Genomic DNA, 16251 nt, shown 5'->3' on the forward strand with positions numbered 1-16251 from the left:
CAAGGGAATTAAGGGTTATGGGGAGACAGCAGGAAAGTGGAACTGATCCACTTCAGATCAGCCATGATCTTATTGAATGGCAGGGCAGGCTCAAAGGGCTAGATGGCCTACTCCTGCTCCTATTTCTTATGTTCTTATGTTCACTGGTTTAATTTTACCTTTTGCCATGGTTGTAGCACTTCTTCAAAAACAAATACCAAATTACAATGTTCTTTCCTCTGCTACCAATGTTTCTTCAGAAGGAACTCTTCAAAAGGCAGCTAATGAAAGTACAACAAAACTTACTCCAACTTATAAATCAAAGAAAGGGTTTAATAAAGAAACATCATTACTCCACCTAGGCCACTTCAAGCTTTTTATAATGCTACATAGTTCCGTATTTACAGTGAATCAGCTGGTCAGCTGACTATTACATCACTCTGTTCCATGTTTTACTGGGTCAGCTGACCACTACATCTGTTTCCTATTAGTCACCATAATCCAATACAAAGTTGTCACTGGTTACATTCTAACAATCTAAAGCTTCTAAGGGAGTTAATGTTTCTGCAGCCAAGGTGCTTTTAACTACTTTTTAATTTCTTTGCTTCTCTTTTGAAAGGAGATGATGCTTATCCAGTTATTTCAATCAACAGGTAAGACAAGTGTAGTCTCAGATCAGCTGGGGTAGTTTGAAAGTGAAGCTTTCAGCTTGACCTATATTATCAGCTTTATGTTTCGAATGTCCACGTTTATGCTTTGATTGCAATAATTAAACTTGACATCATGAGCCATTCATGACAAGAAATGTTGTTAAGAAAGGTGCTAAAGTACTGCAAATGCTGGGAATCTGAAATAAAAACTGAAAATGCTGGAAATACTCAGGCCTGGTAGCATTTGTGGAGAGAGGGGGTTAATATTTACAATCAGTGACCCTTGTCAGGACTGCCATTAACTGCCTCCCTTTCCTCTTTAAAGACCTATCTCTTTGAACAAGTTTTGGTCATCATTGAGTGGTTACAGTACAAAAACAGGCCATTCAGTCCATCATGTCTATTCCAGCTTTCTGCAAAAGTAAATTTCCTATGTTAGAGACACACAGTACGAGGGGTCACAGGCTTAGGGTGAGGAGGGAGAGGTATAACACAGATATTAGAGGGAGGTTTTTCACACAGAGGGTAGCGGGGGTATGGAATGCTCTGCCAAGTAAGGTGGTGGAGGCAGGCACACTGGAGTTGTTTAAGAGTTACTTAGACAGGCACATGAGTGGGTTAGAGGTGGGAGGATATAGGAGATTGTTTTAAATAAGGTTCATTAGCATTGGGACGTCCCTGGTAATGTAAAAGGATGTGGTATGATACTAATGTTTTTCTCTTTTAACCCACAGGTTTTAAGTCGGTCCGACTTGTGTCAAACAAGGGGCATACACGCGATGGGTCGTACCAGGGCTGCTCTTGGATGTTCGAGAATAGCCTAGTGCTTCATGTCGTTAGTGTGTGCTTAAACTGGACCAGATGCTGGGCAATACGACAGCTCAGTGACTATCACTGTTTGCTGTGCAGACACATGGATTTGGGCCAGTGTCTGTGGGAGTTTGCATATTCTCCCCATGCTTGCGAGGGTTTTCTCCAGGTGCTCCGGTTTCCTCCCACACCCCAAAGATGTGCTGTTAGGCTGATTGGAGGTAATAAATTGCCCCTAAATTAGTTTCCCTCAATGTGGAATGCCATAAACAATAGATAAGGGTCATGGGTGGAGGGGGGACTGGTAATGTTAAAATGGCGGCGCGGGCTCGTTGGGCCAAAGGGCCTGTTTCATGGGCTGTTTTTGTTCTTTGTTCTTTAAACCACCTAATCCCACCTGGCCTTTTTCCCAGCCAATTTCTTTTCAGATAATTATCCAGTTCTCTTTTGAAGGCCTCAGCTGAATTCATCCCCACTACAATCTTAAGCAGTGCATTCCAAATCCCAACCACTTGTTAAAATTTTTTCCCTCATGTCACCAATGTTTCTTTTATCATTCACCTTTAATCAGTTCTCTGGTTCTCAATCCTTTCACAACACCCACAATTTTTCCCTATCTACTATGACAGGACCCTGTTGATTATAAAAATTCTGTCAAACCCTCACTTAATCACCTCTTCTGCAAAGAAAAGAGCTCCAAGCTTATTCAATCTACCCACAGAGTTGATGTTCTTCATCTCTGGAATCACTTTTGCACCCTCCCCTCTAATGCCTTCACATCCTTCCAGGGCACAATGGCCATTGGAGGCTGAACAAGCTTTTTACACAGCCTGGGCACCTGTGACCCAGAAAAATAGGATGGTGATTGTTATAAAAACATAAGAAATAGGAGCAGGAGTAGGCCATCTAGCCCTTCGAGCCTGCCCCGCCATTCAATAAGATCATGGCTGATCTGTCGTGTCTCAGTTCCACATTCCCGCCCTCTCCCCATAACCCTTAATCCCTTTGCCTATCAAAAACCTATCTACCCGCGTCTTAAATATATTTAGTGAGGCAGCCTCCACCACTTCAACGGGCAGAGAATTCCAGAGATTCACCACCCTTTGAGTGAAGAAGTTCTTTGTCAACTCCGTTCTAAACCGCCCCCCCTTTATCCTGAGGCTGTGCCCTCTAGTCCTACTGTCCTTTCTGAGCGGGAAGAGCCTCTCCACCTCTATCCTATCCATCCCATTCATCATCTTATATGTCTTAATGAGATCTCCCCTCATTCTCCTAAACTCTAACAAGTACAAGCCTAGTTTATTCAGCCTCTCCTCATAGTTCAACCCCCTCAACTCCAGTATCAGCCTAGTAAACCTCCTCTGCACTCCCTCCAAGGCCAAAATATCCTTGTGTAAGTGCAGTGACCAAAACTGCACACAGTACTCCCTGTACAGTTGCATTGTACAGTTGTATTGTTGGAGATTTTAATTTTCCCAACATTAACTAGGACAGCCATAGTATTAGAGGATTGGAGGGAGAGAAATCTTTTGAGTGTATTTAGGAGGAATTTGTCATTCAGGATTTGGATGGCCTGACTAAAGCGGAGGCAAAACATGACCTCCTCTTGGGAAATAAGGAAGGGCAGCTGACAGAAGTGTTAGTGAGGGATCACTTTGGGACCAGTGATCATAATTCTATTAATTTTAAAATAGCTATGGAGAATGATAGATCAGGCCCAAAAGTTAATGTTCTAAATTGGGCCAAGGCCAATTTTGATGGTATCAGGCAGGAATTTTCAAAAGTTAATTGGGGGAGTTTGTGGGAAGGCAAAGGGTAATCTGGTAAGAGGCATGTTTTCAAAAGTATGTTAACCAGCCTTCAGGGTAAACACGTTCCTCTTAGAGTGAAGGGCAAGGCTGGCAGAAGTAGGGAACTCTAGATGATTTGGGATATTGAGGCCCTGGTCAAGAAGAAGAAAGAAGCACATGACATGCATAGGTAACTGGGATCAAGTGAATCCCTTGAAGCGTATAGGGGGTGTAGGAGTCGAGTTAAGAGAGAAATCAGGAGGGCAAAAAGGGGACACGAAATTGTTTTGACAGATAAGGCAGAGGAGAATCCAAAGAGCTTCTACAAATACATAAAGGGCAAAAGTGTAACAAGGGAGAGAGTAAGGCCTCTTAAGGATCAACAAGGTCATCTATGTGCGGATCCAGAAGAGATGGGTGAGATCCTAAATGAATATTTCTTATCAGTATTTACTGCTGAGAAAAGCATGGCTGTTAAGGAACTTGGAAAAAATAATGATGTCTTGAGGAGTGTACATATTACAGAGGCGGTGGTGCTGAAAGTGTTAAAGTGCATCAAGGTGGATAAACCCCTGGGACCTAATGAAGTGTATCCCAGGATATTGTGGAAGGCTAGGGAGGAAATTGTGGGTCCTCTAGCTGAGATATTTGAATCAATTGTCACGGGTGAGGTGCCTGAAGAGCGGAGGGTGGCAAATGTCGTGCCTTTGTTTAAAAAGGGCTGCAGGGAAAAGCCTGGGAACTACAGGCCTGTGAGCCTCACATCTGTGGTGGCTTAGTTGTTGGAAGGTATTTTGAGGGACAGGATCTACAAGCATTTAGAGATGCAAGGACTGATTGGGCACAGTCAGCATTGCTTTGTGGGTGGAAAATCATGTCTCACAAATTTGATTGAGTTTTTTTTGAAGGGGTAGCCAAGAAGGTAGATGAGGGCAGTGCAGCTGATGTTGTCTACATGGACTTTAGCAAGGCTTTGGATGAGGTACCGCACGGTAGGTTGTTGCATAAGGTTAAATCTCACGGGATCCAAGGTGAGGTATCTGAATGGATACAAAAATTGGTTTCTTGACAGAAGCCAGAGCTGGTTGTAGAGGATTGTTTTTTCAAACTGGAAACCTGTGACCAGCAGTGTGCCTCAGGGATTAGTGCTGCATCCACTGTTATTTGTCATTTATATTAATGATTTGGATGAGAATAGCAGAGGCATGGTTAGTAAGTTTGTAGATGACACCAAAATTGGTGGCACAGTGGACAGTGATGAAGGTTATCTCAGATTGCAAAGGGATCTTGATCATTTGGGCCAGTGGGCTGACGAATAGCAAATGGAGTTTCATTTAGACAAATGCGAGGTGATGCATTTTGGTAGATTGAACCAGGGCAGGACATTCTCAGGTATAAGGCATGGGGAGAGTTACGGACCAAAGAGATCTAGGGGGTACATGTTCATAGCTCCTTGGTTTGATTGGTCAGGAGTTGGAATGTCTTGTTGAAGTTGTATAAGACTTTGGTAAGGTCACATTTGGAATACTGTGCGCAGTTCTGGTCTCCATAGTACATAAAGGGTATTATTAAATTAGAAAGAGTGCAGAGAAGATTTACAAGAATGCTACCAGGATTTGATGGTTTGCGTTATAAGGAGAGTTTGGATCGACTGGGACTTTTTCCTTCTGGAACATAGGGGGCTGAGGGTGATCTTAGTAGAGGTCTATAAAATAATGAGGCGCATAGATCAGCAAGATAGTCAATATATTTTCCCAAAGGTAGAGGTGTCTAAAACTAGAGGGCATAGGTTTAAGGTGAGGAGGAGAGATGCATGCATTGGGCAGTTTTTTTCACACAGATGGTGGTGAGTGTCTGGAACAAGCTGCCAGATGTAATAACTGAGGTGGTACAATTTTTGTCTTTTAAAAAGCATTTAGATAATTACATGGTTAAGATGGATATAGAGAGATATTGGCCAAATGAAGGCAATTGCGATTACATAGGGGTTTAAAAAAAAGAGCAGCATGGATAAGTCGGGCCAAAGGGCCTGATTCCATGCTGTAAACCTCTATGACCTATGACCTCCCTGATACATTTGTGGGTGGCAGACTGCGAGATGCCACAGATTGTGCCCGTCGTCCCATGCTGCCCTTGAAAGAACCACTGGTGAAAATGTTTAGTATGGCTCTGACTTTAAGGGCCACAAGTGTTGGGTGTCTTCCAGTTCCATGAAGTGCCAGTTCATGCATTATGTGGTAGAAGTGGTCCAATGTCCCTCAGGACAGATGCAGCCTTCACCAGCACTGAGGCTCAGACAGCTGAAGAATGAGCACCTTTGCGGAAAGATTCTGGGCCAGTTCTGTCTCCGAGTTTGATTCTGTGCTCCTGCTCCCTGAACAACTGCAGGCCAGGTCATTGACTAGTAGCAGAGACAATCACGATGAGCAGAAAAGCCAACTCCACAGGCTCCATGATGCTCCCAAATTGTGCAGCCTCCCCCCCCACCCCCCCCCCCCCCCAACTTCTCAACACAACCCCCGGCAACAACAGCCATATCCCTACATTATGTCGCCTGTAAACCACCTGGGTGAATAACACTGAGCCTCCATTCTAAAATGGCATGTGAACCACCCATCCTGCCCATATGGCAGGAATGACCCCCCCCCATGTGGGAATAGCACAGTGGTTAACACTGCTGCCTCACAGTGCTATGGATTAGGTTCGATTTGCAGCTTGGATGACTGTTATTGAATCCCAACAATACAGAAGGAGACCATTTGGCCAATCGAGCCTCTACTAACAATGATCCCACCCAGGCCCTATCCCTGTAACACCTGCTAATCCCACTGACACTCAGGAGAAATTTACCATGTCCAATCCACATAACCAGCACATCTTTGGACTGTGGGAGGAAACTGGAGCACCTGGAGGAAACCCACACAGACACAGGGAAAATGTGCAAACTCCACTGTGACTGAGGCGGTAATCAAATCCAGCTCCCTGGCACTGTGAGGCAGCAGTGCTAACCACTGTGCCACCCAATATGTTACTGCAGAGTCTGCACATTCTCCGTGTCTGTGTGTGTGTGTGGGGGGGGGTTCCTCTGGGTGTTCCAGTTTCCTCCGAGTCCAGAAGACATGCTGGTTAGGTGCATTGGCTATGCTAAATTCTCTCTCCACATACCTGAATAGGTACCACAGTGTGGTGACAAGAAGATTCATTGCTGTGTTTTGATACTGATAAATAAACGTTAAACTTAAGAACATTTCCTTTAAAAACACACACCAGCATTCTCCCTGGTTCCCCTTGAGTGTTGGTCAGGCTGTGGAGAGATGGCTGCCTGAGTGCTCACCTTTGCTATCCCTTTAGGGAGTGATTGTACCAGGTTTATGTTTATGTAGAGCTGTTGTAAATAACGCTAGTGTGATGTTATTCCAGATGCAGCTCAACAGCTGGAGAGAGTGCACAATAATGAAATACTGATGCATTAAAATGAGGGTCACGATGTTTGGCAACATGTTCCGTGCCACTCCATTTGCGCGCTTGGGCCAAAAGTGCAAAAGACCATCTTGCTGGTGCTAATCACATTTTTCAAAACACTCTGGATTTTGAGTGCACACTGCTATTCCTGTGCAATTGGACTCAAGATTCCACCCAATAATCTCACACCAGGAAGGCTGGTTTAAAATTGCCTCCAAGTTGTTTGACCCTGCATTGATGTGTATCAGCAGAAAGGATTTTTTATTTAACTGCAACTTCAGTGGGGGTTAGGAGACAGAAAGCAAATAGCATAATGTGTTATATAAACATATGTTTATTTTTATTATATTGCCCATCATGCATTCCAGTTCAGTTTGACAGCTAATAAATACTGGACCATTACATCAAGGGTCAACGCACTAACCAAATTTACAATGAATTTATTACACCAATGTAGAAACTCACAAGTAATTAACACAATAATTGAATTACTTAACATATGAACAGTTACTAGTAAAATATTGCAGAATTCTGAATCTTTAAAAGTACCTTTCAGCAACTTTTTAATTTGGTCTCTGATAAATGGTTACATGAAAATTACTGCATGCAGTCCTAACATACCCTAACTGGAATCAGTAATACACAGCAGGAAACTAAAAGCCCTAGAATATTGCTGGCCAGATGTATCCCTACATTTTTGAAGAGAAATCAGTTTTTTTCTGAAGAACTAATGAAAGTTTTTAATAGGTAACTGGGATTTATATTATAGGTATTGATTTAACTTGGCCATCTTTCTGTTCTCCACTGCAATTTAAGTTTTAACCAATCAATACATTCCATTTTCCCACTTCATTCATGGAGAATTATGAAGTCTCTCAACACCAGGTTAAAATGCAACAGGTTTATTTGGAATCATGAGCTTTCAGAGCACTGGTCCTTCATCAGGTGAATTCACTCTCTTCATGTAAAAGATAACAAAACAGGTTGGTTACAATATGGTGGCGCTTAGCTTTCATTGCAGAGTCACAGAATTATTGCCATTTGCAAAACAATTTACTGTGTGGGAAAGAGAGAGTAGGATAAACATTCCAAATTATGTTCTCATATTTAATACGAGCAGATGATGCTCACTGTGAACTGAGTTTACAGGATGCTATTTTATAACATGAACCCCCTAAGCCCCAACACCAGCAGGCCCTTTCATATCCAACAGTCCCAAAGGGCCCCCACCCTGCAACTGGATTGCTCTCTTTCTCCATTCCTGTCCTGTCAATCTTCCCATCTTCAAAAGGGTCCTTTTCCTCCCCAGTGCCCAGGTGGCAGTGCTGCCAAAATAAATAAATCAGAGTTCATACGCATATCAAACCAATTGTGTAGTCTTAAATTCTCAAAGGTTAGGCTCCAACATCTTAAACCTTTTCCTTTCACTGTGTTTCTGTTTCCCTTCACTTTTATTTATTAAATTCTTTTCCAAACATTAGCTTGGTGCAGAAGTAGTTGTCTTGCTTCTCTGTCAGCTGTTTGCTGGCTGAAGCATCACTCGGGACATGAGTCAATCTAGCTGACACTCTGGTGCAGCAGTGAAGAAATGCTGCTCTGTCAGAGGTGTTGTCTTTCAGAGGACACATTAAACCAAGTTCCCATCTGTTCTCTCCATTAAATACAACAAGTTCTACGCTACATTTTTGAAGATAAGGTGGTCCTGGCCAACAGTTATCCCTCAAAGAACACAAACAAAAATAAACTAAATTCATTCATTCTTTATCGTTTGTGGAATCTTGTTGTGTGGTTATTTGTTGCCATTTCTATCCAGAGCATGAGCAACTTCCTTTTCAAAAGCTTTCTTTTCTTGCTAATGTCTTTACATTCAATTCCTTTAGTACCTGGGCGCTAAGGCATTCTAAGGGTGTGCAGATTACACCCAACGTAAGGACTAAGAATCCAGCATTATTCCAGACCAGAGGAGCAAGTTTGAGGTGAACACTTCTAAATATATTTCTAAGCTACTAAGGCATTTTATTCTAGAACTAATTAATACTTTTATTTCTCAAATATTTTAGGAATGCAGAGATACAGTCCTCATATTTATACCATCACTTAGACTGCCTACTTCCACCTCCACAACATCTTTTATCTTTGTCCTTGCCTCAGCTCATTTGTCACTGAAATAGATATCCATGCCTGTGTTACATTTGGTGTTGACAATTCCAATCCACTGCTACACAGCCTCCCACATTCTAAATCTGTAAAACCCAGAGCTCATCCAAAAACACTGCTGCATTAAGTCCCATTCAACCACCATCCATGCTTGCTAACCAACATTCTTTTCCAATTAAACAATACTTCATTTTTAAACTTCTCATCCTAGTTTTCAAACCTTTCGGGCCTCACTCCATCTTTGTAATCTCCTCCAGTCATTAACCCTCCAAGATATGTGTTCCCCTCTTCTGGCCTCCGATTTTAAATGTTTCAACTTTGGTGGTTGTGCCTTTAGCCATCAAGGCTGTAGGCTCTGGGATTCCCTCACCATAACTCTCTGCTTTTTTTTTCCATTATGACACATCTTGAAATCTATGTTTTCAACCAAACTTTCGTCACCTGTCCTAATGTATCTACGTGGCTTCGAATCTGGGAACATTTAATTACACCAAAGGTGATAAATCTCAGTTGTCCTGTATACTTGGCTCGGAGAAAGCTAAGTGGTCGCTGAAAGTAACTGGGCATTGAGCTACTTGATGGATAGCTTGTCATGGTAATTGATGATTGCTAATCATAGCAAAGTTAAGTGCTTATAGTTGATCCAGTGAATTTGTTAGCTTTGGATCAGTATTACATTTGATTCAATCATGATTTATGCTCTAGAGAAACATCTGAGATGCAATATATATATCTGAGGTACAGTGGCTCAGGAAAACACACTAAGGAACAGAATTTGCAATTTTATGGAATATTATGTTTACAGGATATCCACAATTTGTTTTGGAAGTGATGCTACATAGGGAAATATGGCAACCCACACAGTCCACCAACTGTAAGTTAGAGTATTTATTACTGATGTTTGAAGGAATATTGTTGACAATATTTGAATAGAATAGAATCTCTGAAGTACAGAAGGAGGTTATTCAGCCCATCAAGCTGCACCAACAAAAATCCCAGCCAGGCCCTATCCCCGTAACCCAATGTATTTATCTTGTCCCCGCCTCTAAGGAGCAATTTAGCATAGCCAATCAACCTAACCAGCACATCTCCGGAATGTGGGAAGAAACTGGAGCAACTGGAGGAAACATCTGCAGACACAGGGAAAACGTGCAAACTCCACACAGACCTAAGGCCAGAATTGAAGCTGGGTCCCTGGCACTGTGAGGCAGTAGAACTAACCATTATGCTACTGTGTCTCCCATAATTTCCTGCTCTCTTTGACTTGCACTATTCAATCTCTTCTTAACACATAAGACCATTTAGCTCATCCTTTTTTTATTCTGGTTCTATGAAATGTCGATTCAATTAGCTCCACTCCCCTGCCATTTCCACATAACACTACAAACTTTTCCCTTTCAAACATCCTTTTGAAAGTTATTATTTAATCTACTTCCACCCGAGACAAATCACAATTTAAAGTCTCATTGAAAAGGCAGCATACTCAGCGACGCAGAACTCTCTTCCTCACTGAGTACAATAAAAGGCAACATTTGAATTGTTTGTGGAGATATTATAAGCAGATACAGTGTTCTGAGGTATTTGATCATCTTTTCTTCATGTACAATTGACTTGAGCTGTTAAAATGTGAATCATTCTAGGCATGACCCCAAAAAAGAAATTCCAAATAGAACCTAGCAAAATTGATTCTTCAAGGGTATTAAAACATTTTTCAAGCCAAGGAAGAACATCAGAGACTATTATTTGTAAATTTATCTCCAGGTTCCTGGCACTTGTAAGGAAAGCTTTGCAAATAAAAGACTGGTGATCGTATTGTCTTTTCAACTCTTGTGATATAGGCTCAAATTCAGAAATTCCAACGAGGCAGAAGTCTCAGTGGTGGTGGTGGTGGTGGGGGGGGGGGGGGGGGGTTGTGGATTTTCCCCTCCTGTTTTATTGGGGGGTGGAGGAGGGGGTATAGGATTGGTGGTGAAAGCCAGTTCAAAATGCATTTTACGCTGGTAGGATTTCCCATAGCGATTGCCCAAAACAGAATAGGATTTGTGACATTCATTTGAATATATTTAAATGTAATTATCAAGCCTGTATGCCTGATAGATTGTACATGTGAATTATGCCAAGTCTCCCACAGTATGCACCTGAGACGCAAAACCCACCACAGGAGCTCAGGTGAGTAGTGGTAGTAGTAGTGGTGGGGGGTTAGTTTCTAAGCCTGAGGCGTGTGTGTGTGTGTTTGTGGGTGTATTTTAATTTCTTGCATCAGGGTACCCTTAAGTTGCTTGTAGACAAGCTCAATCAGTGTTTGCCATGCTGGTGAGACGTTGTGGGACCTACTCTTTCATTTCTTTTGGCCATGTCACAAACTGGTGTGGGAAATAAATCACACTGGCACAGTTAAATGGGTAAAGACTAAAATTATATTGTCTGGCCTAGGCATTATTTCATTTTCTAGCATGACAGTCTTTCACCTCTAAGCAACAATTTTGGTTTTAATGGAAACAGAAGGCTGAACAATATTTTAATAAATTACATTTTTATCAAAATGTTTGCTTAGGTACATTGCATTAAGAGAGATATAACCTTTAGAATATCAATATTATTACATCTATCAATGAACACGTTTCCTGCTTTTCTATGTTTCAATTTATTCCTCTTATTTATCTGTCCTGACCATTTGCAGCCTACCTCCAACCACCTCCCCCCCCCCACACCGTTCAATGTTATTTTCCATTGTAACTGGCCAGTCTGATCTTTTCCACCTACAGTCTCTGCTTGAGGCTGATTGCAGGAGTAATTAGGAGAAAAAAAATTACTTAGTTCTACAAACATGAAACACAATTAGAGAAGCTAAAAATGTAAAGTTCATCATTCCTTTTGCAATAACAAAACCGACCTGTGGTCACATTGATGAATAAAAAATCTCTACCCATTTATGTCCTGGCAGCTGCTCCCATTTGAACCTCAATATGTAGAAGTCTAATGGATTAGTATCCTTCTGCAGATAGCAGTATGCATCAGAGAAAACCAGATGGCAGCTTGGCTTACCACTTAGCAGGCTGTGCACATGCTTCTGTTTAATCTGGAAATACATTGTTGTTGGTCAGAGCTCCAACATGCTTGCTCTTGGAGCACTTCTGACATTTATAAACAGCAAAGAAAAACTCATTTTATGGCAACATCACAAAACTCAATTCTCATAAAGCTATACAGTCATGCACCCAGCTGATTATGCAAATTGACAGATAGTTCATCTTTTCCACTTACTTTTTTTTTGCTCTGACTTGTGCAGGCACAAAGTTTAAGCATTACAAATAAAATAAGATCACATAAATTGCAGTTTACACTGAAGATAGGAAATCTCGAAGAGTCCCTTTAGTGTCCTGGTGTTTCTGCTCACAATTCAAAAGCATCTTTAGACGAGAGCAATGTAGCTTCTTTCCTTTGATTGATTTCAATGAGGGCGATGATGTGGAAGGCGTAGAAACTGATGTTCTAAAAAGGTAAAAGGTGAACATTGTAATACTAAAGCACTATATACTTAGGGATCATTACATTGAAAGTTTATGGTTTGCTAAATTCTTTAATCTGAAATCAAACATTGAGTAGAAAAATGCCATTGCTAACTAACACAAGTGATGCAGAGAAAAATTTGTTGGCTACCTCACTTAAATATAGTTTTATATTAAGAGCTTTAATGTGGTTACAGGAAGGTCACATCATACTATTTCTGTCACACACAGAATTTGAGTTAGTGAGTTTTAAATTTCCTATGTACTTATATACACCTTCCAGCCTTTCTGGCTCCCAAGATTGTACCTTGAAACTGGGTAATGCCGTTGGCACTTAGCCACCTTGTCTGAGGCTTGCTGAGTGTAAGTTTCTTAAATACTTCTTTAAAAATTTAAAACTTAATTTTTTTTGAAAAAGCTCAGAATGGTTAGAGTTGGTGGAAAATGGGACACAGGCAGTGTGTAGGAGGCCAGAGGCCTCAAAAGCCATTTTGAGTATTCTCCAGATTTCCCATTTTAGAGTGACTCAGAGCAGAGAAATAACAAACTGGACAGAAACAGAGATAAGAAGCAATAATATAAAGATGGCAGACATGTAAGTGACTCCATCATCTTTAACTAACTGTGGGTTAGGAGCAGGAGTAGGCCATTCAGCCTTTTGAATCTTCTCCACCATTCAATAAGATCCAGGATGATCTTTACCTCAGTTATACTTTCCCACATTAAGTTTATTTATTAGTATCACAAGTAAGCTTACATTAATATTGCAATGAAGTTACTGTGAAAATCTCCTAGTCGCCACACTCTGGCACTGTTCAGGTACACAAAGGGAATTTAGCATGGCTAATGCACCTAACCAACTCTGCAACTTCAGTGTTATCTAAAAATCTTTTGATTTCTGACTTGAATACACTCAACATTTGATCAGCCGTAGCCTTCTAGTTAGAGAATTCTAGAGGCGCTCAATTCTTTCAATGAAGAAATTTCACCTCACCTCAGTCCAAAACAATTGACACCTTTATTATGAGCCTGTGACCTTTAGTGGTAGATTTCCTCAGCCATAAGAAATAGCTTTCACCTCGTCATATCCCTAAGGAATTTTATTTGTTTCATTTAAATACTTCTCATTCTTCTAAATTCCAGGGAATATAGGTCTAGTCTATTTTTCTGCATAATGCAAGAACCTCAGCCCAGGAATCAGTGCAGAGAACCTCTACTGCCTTCCTGCTAAGGAAAGTAAATACTTATTTAGATAAGAAAATTATTACAGTTAGCAGTACTCTGGGAATGGTCTCAGCAAGGTTTTACTCAAATCCTGTGATTTGAAAGGGGTAGGTGCAAGCAAAGTCCCACTTCCTGTGGACACAATCTTTTTTGGGTCTCCACAAATGGGAAAATGAGTTGATAGGCATGGTACCATTACTGAAGAAATGCCACATATCCCAGTCTTAAATTGCCAAACCCTTATCCTGGCTCCAGAATCTCCAGCCAGAGGAAACAGTTTCATAGCATGCAAATTCCTTGTCAAGATCTCTAAGAATCTCATATGGTTCAAAGCGACCATCTTTTATTCTTCTCAACTATGTATTCTTTTCAATCTCTTCTTACAGGACAACCCTCTCATCCCAGAGAATCAGTCTGGCAAACCTTTGTTGCACCCAAAAGGCAAGAGTACCCTTGAGGTTATAGATGAGTTTATTGAATGGCAGAGCAGGTTCGAGGGATAGCATGGCCTACATTTTTTTCTGTTTCTATGTTGTGTTCTTACTCTAGCCTTATTAACATCTCATCTAAATTCTTGCACCTGCTCCAGGTGCTGTTGCTACACCTAGAAACCCCTGGAGGTAATCATGCAGCACAAAACAAGTGGAGATCTGGTCTCATGTCCTTGTCCCTTTATAATTTGCTTTGTAAGTGAAAAATAAGTGTAATCCAGGTACAAAACATACAAGGAAAGCCAGCCCACTGGACTTCTACATAATATTCTATTCCCTATACAACAACTTCTCCTTCAACTTACCATGGGTAGTGCATGAAAACGTAAATCAATATATTGAAATTAGTGCATTGGTCATATGTTCCAAAGTGTTATATAAACATTCCTGTGGGAAATCTCACATCAAAACGTCCACCGATAGATCTTAGCTTTCACGTGATGTTTCCTTGCTCAGATTGGGTTTCCAAGGTTAATCTGCTTCCTAACTCGTAACAATTTCTTGCAACACCACAAATCACTCTTCAGCAAGCAGTTGGAGGCTGTCACTCAGCAATTTAACACCCCACATGCTCAGTCTGTACAGGAATAAAAACCTTGGTGTTTACACTGTGACTCTGGACTCAAATACCTCCAGGTGATTTAAAAAAAAATCAATGATGTTATAGCAGAAACCCAGGGTGTGTAGACTGGTTGTTCTATGCTTCCTGCTAGAGGTCAGTAGCCCCAGGGATGTACAGGCTAAGTGACACCGTTCAAGACAACACTTCCAGACCAGTTGTTGCCTCTGAAATCTGCAATATCTTACACTCTACCAGATTCACAGCCCACTGATTCCCTCAAGCCACCTCAAAAGGTGAAGCACACTCCACACTTCAGATGATTTATTTCCTCTGTTGATCTCCCACTATGGTCAATTCTCATCCTGCAAGACAATTTGCCTGTCACATTCTGTTTCCCTCCCCTTCCCAGTCTTTACATCTACTCACCAGTGTTACTCTTCTGTCAGCTAATAGCTGGCCCTTTGCCTGTGTCAACGGTATCCCCCTTTTCTGGATGTTAATCCCTCATCTGGTCAGTAATTAATTCTGCCATTTTTCTAAAATGAGTAATTCATTTTCTCATTATCCCTAAACAAGTTCCTCACAATTAAATAAATTGCCTCTACTGAATATTAATTCCAGCTTTTATTAATTTCTTAATTCTTATTGAATTGTTATTCAATTATCTCTTATTTCTGTCAATACTATTTGTAACACTATTCCTTTATCTACAGAATAAAATTCTGTGTGCAAATTTCCAATGAAAGTTCCAATGTAAACATTTAGCATGGAAATTAAAATTATATTAAGCGCATGCACTGTAATGCAAAACATAAAATTGATTACGTTTCCACACTACATACTAACTTGAAACTAAACAATTCAATCACTACAACTCCCAAACAAAAGATATTGACAAAAACAGAAAATGCTGAAAATACTCAGGAGCTTAGGCATAGAGAAACAGAGTGAATGTTTCAGGTACATGACCTCTCACTAGAATTGGGAAAAATTGGAGATGCGATAGGTTTTGAGCAAGGCAGGGATAGGGAGAAAGGAAGGTTTGTGATAGAGTGGAAGACAAGAGAGATTGAAAGACAGAGGAGTTAGATTTACAGGACCAAAGGAAATGTTGATGGGGTAAGAAAATAATCAAAGAAAGAAAATTTGTGCCTACAGCAAGTGTACTGAAAGCAAAATTAAAAGAAAATTCAAAACAAGCACAGGAAACAAAATGGGAGGAGAGGAGTGTGAGAAACAGAGATTATAGTCTAAAATTGTTGAATTTAAGTGTTGTGCCTGAAAGGCTATAATGTGCCTAATCAGAAAATGAGGCGCTGTCTGCAAGCTGGAACAATGAAGCGTGACATCTCTGTACTTGGCCTGCTCTAGGCACATCTTTTATTTTATTTTCTTGTCCCATTACCTTTCCTTTTAGCCCAGTAAGATTAACTCTTCTGTCAATCTCTACTGTCTTCTACTTGTTATGTCTTGTTCCCAGGAGTTTAAAATAATCACATTATTAAGATACAAAATATTGGATTTTCATCGAGTTATTTCTTACATCTCTCCATGTGGCTAGAGGATGATGCATTGGATGTACATTCACAAAGCAAATTAGTTCATAGTTCTTTATGC

General features: G+C 40.8%; 1 protein-coding gene across 3 annotated transcripts in view; it reads right to left on the minus strand.

The window, feature by feature from the left end:
- Positions 1–12125: 12125 nt before the first annotated feature.
- The window catches only part of rmp24 (ribonuclease MRP subunit p24), a 59164-nt gene continuing 55038 nt past the window's right edge, over positions 12126–16251 (minus strand). For all 3 annotated transcript variants that reach the window (XM_080204470.1, XM_080204482.1, XM_080204475.1), the window contains exon 6: positions 12126–12340. In XM_080204470.1, the coding sequence (XP_080060596.1) occupies positions 12187–12340 (154 nt within the window). In that variant the 3' untranslated portion in view covers positions 12126–12186. The remainder of the gene's footprint in view (positions 12341–16251) is intronic.

This window comes from Carcharhinus amblyrhynchos, chromosome 2, assembly GCF_965287045.1.
Source record: "Carcharhinus amblyrhynchos chromosome 2, sCarAmb.v2.hapA, whole genome shotgun sequence".
NCBI classification, from domain to species: Eukaryota; Metazoa; Chordata; class Chondrichthyes; order Carcharhiniformes; family Carcharhinidae; genus Carcharhinus; species Carcharhinus amblyrhynchos.